The sequence below is a fragment of the Pseudoliparis swirei genome, chromosome 6 (genome assembly GCF_029220125.1).
Source record: "Pseudoliparis swirei isolate HS2019 ecotype Mariana Trench chromosome 6, NWPU_hadal_v1, whole genome shotgun sequence".
Lineage (NCBI taxonomy): Eukaryota > Metazoa > Chordata > Actinopteri > Perciformes > Liparidae > Pseudoliparis > Pseudoliparis swirei.
In genome coordinates, this window is record NC_079393.1 from 21,379,722 (window position 1) to 21,394,208 (window position 14,487).

Here is a 14,487-nt window from a genome sequence, read left to right on the forward strand (position 1 = left end):
TTTTAAACTTTTATTCCACAGTCCGTTTAAAAGATAATTTTTTTAAATTTGTGCTATTTCCTTCCACCACATTGCCAAGGAACTGTCTATTTGTGTTCCATTGCTTTTGTGTTTCTTTTCTTATGTATCTACAATATTCCTTCAGGGAAGACAACAAAGTGCTTGCAATGAAAGCTTCTGAGACAGAACCAAGCCAAACATGACAATAACTCTGTATAATATGATAAGTAGCTTATCTAACCACTTTGCTGACACACAAACTCTAAACTGGTCTCCCAAATCCTCAGCATCAACTTCAGGGCATCTTGTGCCAAATCAAATTCCGGCATTAACAGGCAGGGCTTTGATATTAAAGGCCCTAGGTGAACAAGATTAAGCTTGAAACAGCGTTGCCATGAGAGTGTGCACAGTATATTTTCCAATTGGTCGTCAGTGTTTCTCTTGTGATTCACTACACTGCAGAATTTAATACGTGGAGGCAGTTTTCAGTATTGGACTAAGTGGTCTTTGACTTTACTTTCTCTCCGCTTCAGTCCATCCGCCTGACAACAAGGGTCTTCGTTAGTGTGGGTGTGCTGCTGCAGGGTAAAGTCAGAACATGAAATATGAACCGTGAAGTCTGGTTATGTTTATTGAACGCGGTGGTTTTGAAACAGTTCATGCACACACGCTACAGCACCATGCTGAAAGCCACATGCTACAAGGTAAGGGAAGTGCGGGAGCAAGCAAAATAACAAGAATTAACATTTTTGGCAGACTACTCAGTTTTTTTTGTTGCAAAGTCTGCTGCAAAATGTAACAGTGTCATTGATTTCTGGAGCAATGCTATGCTAACCCTTAGAAGTGTGATTTGCATGAATGCAAGAGTGTGTTTGTGTGTGAGATCAAGTGGACATCGCCTTTTGGACTTATTGTTCTCAAATGTTCAGTATAGTCATATTTGATTCATTAGTTTGAATAGAGCCCATACTTACACAGGTTAGAATAGAGTGACACAAAAAAAGAGGATGGCATGGAGGGAGTTACAGCCGCACAAATCAATATCCCTGTATTAACAATGGATGTAACGACTGTGTGGAATGTGAAACGGCTCAACTGTAATGACACACCGCATCTCCACGGACCATCTTTCAGCTCATTGTTTGGTTTTCATAACCTGCAACTTTACAGTGCGTGGTTACAAACCTACTGCGCTGCCTTCCCAGCAGCAACAGATACAGTTGGCAACTAGCTGGTGAACATAGTGGAGCAATTAGTCGTTCAATTAGCCACATATTTCCCTCAGGAGAAGCAAAAATGGGCTAAAATAAGAAATCAAACATGCTCTGCTGGATGTTATGTATCTGGGTGACTATTTGATAAGATTTGCTGGAATACAATTTGTAGGCTTAATATCAATATCATTTTCACAACTTGTTTAGCTGTGACCCAGCGGCCAATACATAATCAATGAATGCAGCTTTAAAGTGTCATCAAGTCAACAAGGAAAGCATCCTAACACAGACAAGTGAAGGAGATAGGGAGAGTTCAATGATTCATGACCGAAGTGAAGGTGTATTATATATTGTCTAACAGGCAGGTTATCTCAAAGAGCAACTGCACAACGCGGCACGGCAACGTTGACCTTACAGCGGGGAGTGAGTTATAAACTGCAGAGGAGGGAAATGGAAACAGGGGAGCAGGTAAATAAATGAGAGAGGGTGCGTCCCAAGTCACTTAATTGCATCCCTGTTTCCCTCACTTGCGTCTTTTCCTTGCATCTTAGTCCCTCCCACTAGGGATGCGTGGAGAGACATGGAGGAAACCATGCGAGGAGAGAGGAAACGAGGAAATATGATTTCAGAGTAATGAGAGGTCCTTTCCTAGAAAGCGTGAAGCCACGCCGGTTTCTGATGACGGCGGCCGCTGATCAGCTGTCAAATATCAAATGACCAATGAACAATAAGGGGGTGTGTCAAGCTTTAAAACACTTCCTGAAAACCCGCTCCCCTGGCTCCTCCTCCCTCATGGCTCCTCCCTCGCTCCTCAGAGCAGAATAAGAGTTTTGGGACGGCCGTCAACATGGCGGCACAGAACATCTTCCGGTTCCAGCGAGGAAACGACAACTAGGAGACTTGGGACGTCCGCAGAGTCAGGTGGCTGGGGCAGGTGGAAATATGTGAGGGTGGACAGGTAGATAATGACAGTAAACAGGTTTGGGCACTGGAGGAGACACCGACAGGCACAACGTGACCAAGAAACACAACTTGTTAGTTACTTTCGGCAGCATTGCGGAGAAGAAAACATGTTCTCAAGTTTTTTTCTTATATTTAAAATGAGCTTGCAGATTGGATTTAAGCCATTTTAGCCTTTGAACAGCACATTGTATTATAATTGCTTTTTAACATGCATCTTTAATATCAATCTACAATTATTCAATCGACCTCAATGACCAAGCGGACGAAGCAAAGTCTGTTCCAACGAACCTTACTGAGATAACTTGTTCCACTATCACAGCTGGTGGGGCTGCAGCCTTCTGGGTCATGCTAACGGTATTTTAAGTTTTACCCACACACCTGAACCAACATGTCTTCAGGTTCTCTCTGGGCTTGAGTAGCCTGCGTGTTGTCCAGCCAAAGTGAGCGGGGAAGTAGAGAGGCCAGACTTCTTTTAATTGACTTTGCCTCCACAGTTAATGAGGTAACAGAGGAAAGGAGAGACGGCAACATCTATTAGTGGCACTGCTGGCCACAGGAACATACGGATTTCCTCTTGGCTCGATACAGAAGTCAGCTGTGTGAGCTATCTCTGTTTCACAGGAGGTCATTTTGGGCGAATGAAACCACTTCTATCAGTGCCATGCACATATTGTATTTTGTCATCTCCAATAGCGATTTTACAGCTAATAAGAGAGGGAGTTCCTCCCTGGGTGCTGTTAATCTCCCAGCAAATTCCCCTAATTGTAATGCAAATTGACTTAATGTGAACAGCATCACTGTAAATCCTCAGTAAACTGCACTAATGATGTGAGATGATCCACACGCTTACAAGCACAGAGCATTGCAGTGAAGTGTTACCAATATGTAGAGTTCAAAAGGCCTTCAATCATATGAGGACATATAACAAACACACCCACACAACCACATACACACAGTGGACACTCCATTGATGTCTTCTCTTGTCATTTCACGGAAACTGAAAGTGCACTTTGCCGCATTGTCAGGACGACGCTACATTTACAATACAAACCCACAAAAGATAATGTCAGAGCAAAGAGAACCAAACCGTGTGTGGCGTAGAAATCCATTTTCCTTGTTGTTTGTGTTGACTTATTCCTGTTGTATCAAGACTCATCAACACCCGAAGTCCATACATTTCCCCCTAATGTGTTCCTGTGGCCTCCCGAACACCCATCGAGTTTCATCATTGTGAATCTATTCTGGGAGTGAATGTGCGGAGTGTCCGCTGCTGCTTCTTGTAATCGGGGGGGAGAATTACAGATTTCCGACCGCAACGAGACACAATGAGCACAATGGTGAAAACAAATTGGTGCTCTGGGGACCTGGGATGCCTCTTTTCTGCTACCTGGTTTGGTGGGGACGACATAAAAACAAATACTTCATCTGGTGTGATGGAGGTTGGTCCTGCAGAGGACTGTGTGTGTGTGTGTGCGTGCATGTTAAGCAGCTCAGCATGTTGTAACACACTGTTTTCTTTTCTGATATTGCGTGCAAGTTAAAAATAAAGCAACGGTCAGGTTAATATGCATCATACTAATAGACATCTTCATGTTTTACACTGTGCAAAAGTAAAGTGTCTTTATTCTATCCCCTGTTGATTTCATGTGCTCCGCTCTGCTTGTATTCATATTCACCTGGGGACAGTGAACACTGTACGGTGCGCTAAAGCACACAGACCTTCCCAACAACCATCTATCTTCCATTCTCTAAAGCAAAGCCTCTGATGTTCCTTTTAAATCAGGAGACGAGACCCGTCTCATCTCAGGGCACAGTACAATACTAACATGTCATTCTCCAAATGGGTCCCAGCAGAACTGGCACACAAGCTAGTGTCCCGTTGCCATTTCTCACCGAGTCCCAACAGTGTAAGGCAGCGTAGTAATAAATCCTATGAGTCTACACGTTATTAGCCTTTACGGCAAACTATGTGAAGCCTCAAAGCCCTACAAGACTAAACTAAACTACATTAACTGAAGCGGTTTTATATAAACATTGTACCTGAGAAGCACACAACTTCTAAACACTCACTCTCCAGGGGCTTTATTCTATTATCCATTATTATAAAAAGTATTAAAAAGGTATGGAGAAAATTTAAACCCACAGGGAATCCGTTTAAAAGAAATTCTGCCAGTAATATATGACGGGATATCCCACGAAGGCAGACGCTGTGTTGTTACCGTCACACACCAACGTACACAACCTCCATCTATCTTTTATTGCCTTATTTGCATCTCAAGGTCTCCCGTTTAACACCTTTATTTACATAATACAACACAGAAAATGAGAGAGCGGTGTATTAGCAACCTTGAAATGCATCAATGACAAACTTGGAGGAGTATACGTTAAAAAGAGGCTTAATATAGTGTTTTGTGTACTTGTGTTGACTCTGCAACACGGATATTCGACTTGGAGAGGCAGTTCCGATCAATGTTTACAGCACATCAGTTGTGCGCCTCTGCATGTCATGAAGGAGGCTGTTCTGACTTTTTTTTCTTTTAACGTCACTATGACTTTTTGAAGACATCCTGCTAATGAGGACGGAGATGCTTAACGAGGTGAGGATCTACTTCATCTGCGTCGCTAGTGTTTAGCACACTCTATAGCACTACTGCAGACGGGCAGCGGAACAGCTTCAGACCTTCAAAAGCAAATTCGAGATTGGTGAGTTGAAGGAAAAGGTCGGGCGTCTGAGAAGAGCGTCCCGTAGTTCGATGGGACGATTGATACCATGTTCATGACTGAGCGCTATCCGTTAGCTAAGTAAACTCACAGCACGTCATTGCTCGTCGTCACATTTCTGTTTGTGTGACACACGAGATGAAAGATCTAAAATTCATTCTACCTTGGACTTGAATCACAAATGAAAGGTTGGTAAACAACTTTACATTTAAGTAATAGAATGAAGAAAATGTGTCTATCTCTGAACATCTTAGGGTTAAAACCATGTTTTTAAACCGGGACCCTCACATGTGCTGGTTTGTGATCAGGCACGTCACATAGACGTTTGAATTAGGATGTAGGAGATTTGTCTTATAGAGGACCTTTTCAATGCCATGGACAGATGACAAACAATTAGGTTCTGTCTTTGAAAATCTATGTTTCTAAATTTCAAAATAAATATTTTTAAGACGGTTTAATATCACCAACCCCATTAGTGTAATATTGTCAATACCTTTAAAAACTAAACAAGAGTACACTAAATGGCTGACTGAAATACTCTTTGCCAGTTGTTGTATGATGTGATATGTGTTTTTAATTCATATGATCTTTTATTTCTGCATTTCACTGTTTGAGACCAGAAATGGACTCTTGTGCAGAATGCAGCGTTTTAGTTGCCAGGTACTACAAAGGAAAGAGGAAACCCCCTGGAGCTCTTTGGAAAAGACCGACCTTCTCTTTGGCATGACAGCTAACCACGAACACGCCGGCTGTTCAGTCAGAAACAACAAACACATTTTATTGACGCATTCATTTAGACACGCGGGGCATTCTTCATGCTTTTAAATTGGGTTAGGTTATAACGACTGGCACAGAACATGATAAATGTATCATATGTAAGTGCTGAAAGCAAATATCATATTGTTATTCTATAATAATTATCTTATTATTGTAAATACAATACAAATCAACATAATGTCTAGCGATGTTCAAAGCCAGGACATTTAAGTGTTTTACAGAAGTATGGACTCGGGACAACCAGCTTGAAACATCGATCCTCTGGTCAGCTCAGTCCTTCTGACCGTAACAGAGAGCTTTGGAAAGACATCCCTGCCTGATCATTTTCATTGGGAGGTTGACTTTACATCCAGAACATTGCTAATCTGTTTTAAATGCACAGGTTTCGGAATAGGAGACAGTTAATCAGTATAATCATCAGAAATGCATTGCTCTACAGGATCCATAGTCATTGATTGATAACTAGTTGCCAGGCAAATTTCAGTTTCAGTTGATAAATAACCCCGCTGTCTGCTCGAGACATGCTGGAATGAAATAGCCGAGTGGGGCCATGTGTCTACATTACGCTCTGTGGATGGAAAGACCTTGGAGAAAAAGGAAAAAATAAGCTTCTTTTTGCAGACTCATAATCAAAAGGCATTACAGATACAAGCTGGAGGAAGGTACTCTCATCTCAGAGCGGAGCAAGGTCCTCTGTCTGCTTCTTTCATTTGGAGCATGTAGTACAGCTGGACATGAATAGCCACACCCTGGAGAAGGGAGGGCGTCCCTGCTGGCTCAAGGTTGGTAATACAATCGGGATTATGGATCAATATGTTCGTTAAATGCTTAAACACTTACAAGACCGATTAGAGTTAGAGTTTAATTTATTTAGCACAAGTAGCAACGTTGAAAGAAATTTAAATTGGCGATGGCGCACAATGCTTTCACATTCATGTAACAACCAAACACTGTTATACTTCTTTTTATTTGTTTGGTTCTTTCCACTATTGTTTTGTTAGTTCAGTTAGTATTACTTAATATTATTAAAACAAATTTATATTGTGAATTTTTGCAGGCCGTTAACACATAAAAATGTGTGGATCACCAAAGTCAGTGTGGTTTTCCGTCTAGTATGAATGTCAAGGGCTTTCTGCCAATCAATCCAATAACTTTGGAGACAATGACAAGTATAGTTTATGTGTGTGTATGTGACAAGTAAATAACAAATGGTAATCCATGCAATAATTGTTGAGATATTTGTCAGTGGCAGTGGACCGACTGACAGACATCACCATTCCTAGAGCCGTGCCGCTAGCTTTGCTAAAATGCATCACGATGAGAAAAGTGTTTTAGAGATGCGTGTACCAGCAATCTGCCACATAAATCAATCAGAAACTACCTTTTCAAAATGTTCTGATCTTACATACAGCATAACTGAAACGCTACGTTTGTTCTCTGTCCTTCAAGTTGTTTCACAATGTTTAATTGATTAGAGAGCTATGTATGACTATATATGAGAGAGGATTTGTCCTCCCATCCCTGGTCGTGAGCCAGTGCAAGGTTTTCAACTCGTATTAATGTGAGCTAGTAAAATAGTTTAAAGCAAGGAACAACTGCAGGCCGCTATTTCAGCTTGGGTCTCTCTGGGTAAATAGTAAATGGACTTGAATTGATGCAGCTGCCATACAAGGTGCCACCTGCCCGAACCGATGCACATTCACTCACACACACGGATGGCTCAGCCTTCAGGAGCAATATGCAGTTTAGTATTTTGCTCAAGGACAGTTGGCAACATGGATCAAATTGCAGATCCTCCAGCTTTCACTCTGAGTGTAACGTACGGCTGGAGAGGCGGAGCGGAGAGAGGCCAAGGCTGCAGCCGGGCCGTGTGGCCTTTAGGGACCCTAAGCTGCCTCAGGAAAAAACAGACTGTTTATTAGCAGGTGTGGAGAAGAGCAGTGTGTGTGCATAACTAGTGTGGTGGAGCGAGAGAGGGCGTAACAGTAAAACGCGGGTCGAGGGATCGGAGGTGAGGAGACTGCAGCTCCTCAAGACCATCGGAAACTTCCTGAGTCTCGTTCCCCGGCTGCTGAGTGACGAGGCGACGTTGGGCTGAAGCTTGAGCGTAATGCATCCTGGGACATGTAGGCAGCATGTGAGCAGTAACAAATAAACACACACTGAGGAATGTTTTGCATCATCCACATAAACGGTGCTGCATTTAGCCATGGTAAGAATCAGGGTGACTGAGGTAGGTGATGCTACACCATTAGAGTGATGAGTGAAAGAGACAATAAAGAGACCCTTTAGGCCTGGTGGGAGATATCGCTTCTGTAATTACCACCAATATCTGCCAATTGCCCATTCAACGTTCGCCACGAGTTCAAGGCGTTACTTAACCTTGCTAAGCCTCAGTAGAATGAGAGTTTAAATTATAATTGAGTGGTCATTACAGATGAGGATCTTGTGCTAAATGATCATCTGGGAGGGGATAAATGAGTCTGAATGGCTGAGTGAGAGAGGGTGGATGAAGGATATTAGTATCATTATTTTTAGATAATATCGTTGATATTGGAATTTCCAGAATTCTAATCTAATTAAGCTATGAGGAGGAAATCCTCCAAGCTGGCAAAGCTATAAAGCGTGACTTATAAATAGGTAGTGAAATTAAAATGCTCAACCAATGGAAAAAATGTTCAGCCCCAAAGAGGCGAAGGAACTGTTCCCTTTGCTTTACTCCAGAACATTGTTGTTCCGTCACTTAAAAACTCACAAAGTTTATTTTCAACTTGGTAGACACTTTGTTCACATAAAAGTTCCGTGTATCCTTCCTCTCAGTATTCACCTTGTCCTACTTCGTCATCTCTTGCATCTTAGAGAATATTTCTCTTGGCTGCTTTTTACCCAGCAGTGTCTGATATGAACGACAAGAATACAACACGAAACATGAATCAGCTGAACCCAAACAGACGTGCATATGGAAATATCTGCCAATCACAGAATATTCTACTTGGGAGGTTGGTGTTAAAAGATTGTACATGAATAGAAACGGTTGTGTTGTTGTGTTATGGAGATTGCAGCCATCATGTCCTCATGAAAATCAGGTAATAAGCAGTAATGTAGGAGCGCTCACACATGTGGAAGTGCATATACAGCAGCATCTGGCTGGTTCCCCCGCAGCTATGGAGGACAGAAAATGTATTAAGTATAAATAAATAAATAAATGCATGAATAAATACAGGAATAAATAAATTAATACAGGAATAAATAAATGCTGAAATAAATGTATAAATAAATACAGGAATAAATGAATAAATGCTTAAATAAATGTAACAATAAATAAATACAGGAATAAATACATATATATATTATACCTAAACAGGATATAAATCTATTTCTACATTTCTGTATTTCTTCATTTGTTTACAGTATGTCTCTATTCATGTGTCCAACACGTATTTCTTCATTTCTTTATGCGTGACATTTATGTGTCACGCATAAAGACAGAGATGTAAAATGTCTCACTGCTACTTAACATAGTCAGGAAAAGTGTGGGGAATGTTTGATTAAAGCTGGCAGCTTCCTGTGTAGAGAGCCGTGAGATACGGTATTGAATGGTTGTGTTGCTCAAGAGTCTAAAAACAGTATTCAAATTAGAACTACCACCTCTGCCAGTTGCAGAATGTGTAAGGTAGGCTACTTGGCAATAAACAGTATAAGAATACCAATAAATAGATTTTCTTTGTAATTGTTCTGCATTGTTACATAGGCGTGGAATATGATATAATGTGATCCTAAAGGCTACAAGTCATTTTTTAAAATTTTAACGAGGGTGACCGGTGGGCCCCTCTCTATCTCTTCCCTCAACAAATTGCCACTCAAGGCCGTCAACGTATCCTTCATTCCTAGCAACATCTATTTGTTTTTGACACTGTGTTCCGGATGGTATCCCATAAGTCCAGAGACTCTGACCCGATACCCGGCAACATGGTCTCTGAAGATGAATGTTGACCAACAAAGACTTACGGTAGTTTAAGATTACGTTATTATGTGTGCAGTATACACAACATCAAGGGTTGCATGTCTGTTCCTTCTGCATCTCAAATGTTTTGCAAATCCAAGAGCAAATACCACAGCCTTCAGCTCATTCGTGCATTTATTTTGAACGCCCGTGTCCCTAAAAAGTCCTCCTCATCGTTGCATTGTTCTAAAATGCTGCCGAAACTACTCTCATTAAATCTGCCCACTTTTAGTGTCTGGCTGTTGGTTTCACAGAGGCTAAAAGTGCCTTTTAGAATCAGCGCTGGGGTTTTATCGATTACTTTAAAAACACACATAAACATGGTTTACGCGACTGACCTTTTAAATCTGAGAGCAATAACGGCACCCTGAGGCGCTGGGGCAGAAAACCTTTTCCACTCAAGAAGAGCTCCACTATTTGTTGCTTTGCTCACGCTGTGCGGCGCTGGCAGGTATCATCCAGCGGGTTGTTAGAGCTTTCACCCCAAAACAGCTCCTGTGTGTGAGGAGGAGGTGGAGAGGGAAAGTTGCCGGATGGGCAACAACAAACTGTTTAAGATGCGAAATGCTCTGCAAACTTCACATGACGCAGGTTCATTTTATTCATCCGCACTATAACAATAATGATTCGAGCAGCTTTAAGGAAAGATAAGTCAATATTATCAACAAAACACAGGTGTTTAATTACTAAATAATCATCGCAGTACAAGAGTTACAACCAATACAGTTACATTTATGTTACATAATCATTCGCTGATCACTCAAAACTGATCAGTGAGACGAGCAGCTGTCAGATGTTTTTGTGTTTTGTTAAAACATGTAAATGTAATGTCTCCGACGGCTTAAAGGACTAGTTTAAGATTTGGGAAATAGAGTGAAGCTAGTCAGAGATGACCATATTCTAAACATAGCATCCATGAAAAGCCACAGCAGTACGTTGGTCTGTTTCTTCACACGGCCGACCACCAGGTACCTCACACCAAACAACCCAACGATCCCGTAAGGATGTAACATTTGTCCACCAGCACCTCTAAATCTGACGTGCTCACACTTTATGTCTCAGACTGGTTTCATGGGGTTTATGGGCTGTGCCGTTTCTTGGCTGGAAGCAGTGACTCCCTGTGCCGTCTGACTTTGAGCTTTGATCGGTTGCCGCCGCTGCCCACATATTTAAACTGGCTTAACTCACCGCAGCGGCTCGCCATGTGACCATGGCAACCGCAGAAACAACGGCGTACAGATACGAGAGCAGATGTGACTTTGTCTCAGTTCTCCTCGATTACACAACTCCTCATCAGCAGAGAACAGACCAAAGAGAATCAGTAACCGCTGGAGCAACATCTCACCGTGAATCAGGGCGTCTCCGTCTGTCAGCCCGTACACGCCACACTCTGTGGGTGTGTTTCTGTCGGCCCGAGGGAGTGCGATGACACATTTGGTGCAATTTGGACACGCAATACTCATAAGCTTTGAATAAACAAGCGGACAATCGTTCTTGCAGCAGAGGGAGAGGTCCTTCCCAGGTTGCTGGATGTTTACACAATGTTTGTTTCTGACTGCAAGTCGTTGGACTCGTGTGTGAGTTTGTTTGCCGTGAGCCAGACGTCATTTCCCCGGTGTTTCTGAGGAGCTGCCGCTTGTGTGTGTGATGCAGCTGGAAGGTGTTCTGAGGACCAAGGAAGTGCACCGTCGGGTGTAAAGCTTCAACATCCTTAGAAGTAGGCAGATTATTTTTAAACCTCGGACCGGAACCAGTCCAGCAGTTTCCCCTGGATTAACACTGTTATGATAAACATAGCTGAACATCTCATGGCTGTAGCTTTATATTGATAATACTTATTTCAGTTTATCTACGCAGCGAGAAAGCTAATAAGCTCATTTTATGACATATCAAATATGTACAGAAGGCCTAAGTGATTTTTATACTTCTGTAAATGTGCAAACTTCTCCCTTCATTTAAGATCATTTGGTAATGCAGTCAAAACATCATTTCCAAAAATCAACGTGTGAATTTTCAGTAACGGCTTTATTAAATTAGTGCAAAAGACAGACGTAACTCATTCAAAATGTCATCTTTTTCTTTACGGCGGTCCTCCACACGAGCTACCTTCTTTTGATGAGCAAGAAAAAAAACGCAAAACTATCCACCAAAACCACAGCTTTCGATTTCTTCTGACACATCTTCTTGAGACTTGAAATGACAGATGGAGAGGAGAGACGGAAGATAACCTAAACACACGGCAGCCATCAAAACAAGACTCCGGATTCTGCAATTAACCACAGATTTAAAATGATTTTAAAAAATCAAAGAAAGGATGTTACGATAGAATAGTCAACACATCAATAGCATTAGAAATAGTGCCTAAAATTCACAGAAAAAAGAATTCCTCTTTTTTATTTACTCACTGTGTGCGACAAAAGAACTTGCAATCAAAGTACATAAGTTAATAATCAATACTGTATATTTATACAATGGTAAAAAATAAAATATTTATATAATAGTACTTTTTTTTTTTAAAGGTTTACACCGTTACTATAAAGATATACTGTTTTCCACTCCATGACAACTAATGCAATAAAAACAGAAGCAAATCGAAGAAACGACTCCGGAGAGTTTCTGACGTTGAAGGCTTATGGCTACCACCTCGTCCTAAAACGACCACTGCAGACACAGACACGGGCTTTGTTCTCTCCGCTTAACGAGGGAAACAAGATCAAACACAGTCTGCGACGAGAAAACAAAGGAACACATCAACAAGTCAATGCTCCTCCCCGACCGGGACGGGAGCTCGGCCGTCGGTGCAGCCCGGCCCGCTGGGAGACACACGGGTCAAGAGGGAGACGGGGGAGAAGAGGCAGAAAGATGGATTATGTATATGCATGAGGGGGGGAAGGAAAATAAAAGAGGAGGAAAAAAAGGAAACCGGGGATGCAGCGAGTTTTGGATGCACTGTGGGAAAGGAGGAGCGGTTTGATGAGTTCCAATACCAAATTGATTTATAGATTTTCTTTTGTTACATCAACATACATGTTGTTTCAAGTATCTCCTCCAGAGGAGTTGCCATGAACACCGCTGACACCCAATGAGCGTCTGCCAAAAGGGAATACAATGAAAAGGGTGAAAAAGAAGTGGCGTAATTGATGTGCACAGTCGAAAGGGGAGATAGAGAAGAACGTCAAATAGCGTCAGGAAAACACGAGGAGATGAGAGAAGACCAACGTGGGGAAAGACTCGTGCAACAAGGAAAGTAAAGATGAGGAGAAGGAGACGAGAGCGGTGAGCGGAGAAGTGAGATATTTAAAAGGAAAAGGAAAGCTGAGTGGTTGTTGTGCCAGTGGGGATTGTGTGTGTTTTCTTGTTTGATTTTTCGCGGTGAAAAGTCTTCTCCTCGATTCTTCTTCATTATCGCCTCCTCCTCCTCCTCCTCTCCTAAGCCTGGGTTGCGTGTGGGAGATAAGTCGTTGCTTTTCCAGTGTTGCAAAAAGGACTACGGGAGGTTTCAGCAGAATCTACAGGCCTGCAGGGAGAGAAGGTGAAAGAGGAGGAGGATAGAGTAAAAGGAGCAAGGAGGAGGAGGGGAGGAATGCGTGTGAAAGAAAGGAGATACAGTAAAGTAAAGGTCATCACTGAACCAGATACATTGCAATCAATTACGCAGGACATGTGACGGCGTCATTAAAGATTCAATAAGGACAGGACACGCAAGTTACAGTCGTCCCCTCTCGGGCAGCAGCAACCAAGTCATCGACTTTAACGTGAGCCTCCACCCTGAAACTCGACGTCGACGACAGCGCCGTCGATATGGCTGAACGCACGCTACTGTCTCCAAACTTCGAGCGCCGGGTGGTGCTTTCCATTGACCGCGCGGGTCGTAGAGACCCGACCCGGCTGCTACGAGCACTTGAGGACGACGTCACTGCTACTTCAGAATGAGTTCAGTTTACGGTACTGAGGACAGAAAATAGGGCCAAGTGGTCGACAGATTAGCCTGGACGCCCCCCCCCCCCTATCTGAAATTCGGTTTCAATCTACACATCATCTTTTATGAGAACCTATGAGCTTCAAAGCACCATAGAGCGGTGTTTTCCCTGGTGATACAGTCTGAAAAAATAAAATAAAAAGGTATCCCTGGTAATGTGACAGTTTGACACACACACACACACACACACACACACAGAAATGTGAGCGTTTATTGATTGCCTCTCTGCCAGACATCTCCTCCAAGTCGGCTCCCTATTTCTGTCACGAGCATTCCACAGAATCCCTCCTCCTCCTCCATCTCCATCCTTCCTCCCCCTTCTCCCTCCTCCCTCCTCCTCGCCATTTCACTCATTCTCTTTCCACTTTTTCTCTCCCCGTCTCCTTTTCTTTTGGAGATGGCTGGATTGGATTTGGCACTTTGGGCTTCTACAATGTCTTTAAGTCAAGCTGTCAAACTAAATAAAAAAAATATGGACACAGTTACATACGCAGGACCAGTTGCAACCAAACCGTGCACTGCAAAAGGTCACTTCTAAATCCAGATTGCACTTCAGTACATGTACAACACAAGTGCACTCTGAAAGGACAGGAAAGGCACGTCCAGGTTATTCTACCTGTGGTTCCTCTGTCGAACACATCTGCCTTCAAATGTATTTTTCAATAGAAATATCCAATTATTGTAGCAATCTTCCTCCCTCCCCTCACTAATAGTACATCTTCATCACCTTTGATAAATTACACAACAATGTGGCCCATCTCAAATTTCCAAAGTGTAAATATAAAAACGTCACGTCAGCGTGGAAAGAACACAGACAAGCCTGTGTTGGG

The 14,487-nt window shown here is 42.4% G+C and overlaps 1 protein-coding gene across 1 annotated transcript in view; it reads right to left on the reverse strand.

Moving 5' to 3' along the window:
- Positions 1-11,684: 11,684 nt before the first annotated feature.
- Positions 11,685-14,487, reverse strand: part of cdh13 (cadherin 13, H-cadherin (heart)) — a 289,694-nt gene continuing 286,891 nt past the window's right edge. The window contains exon 15 of the mRNA XM_056415719.1: positions 11,685-12,491. Coding sequence (XP_056271694.1) covers positions 12,328-12,491 — 164 coding nt within the window. The 3' untranslated portion in view covers positions 11,685-12,327. The remainder of the gene's footprint in view (positions 12,492-14,487) is intronic.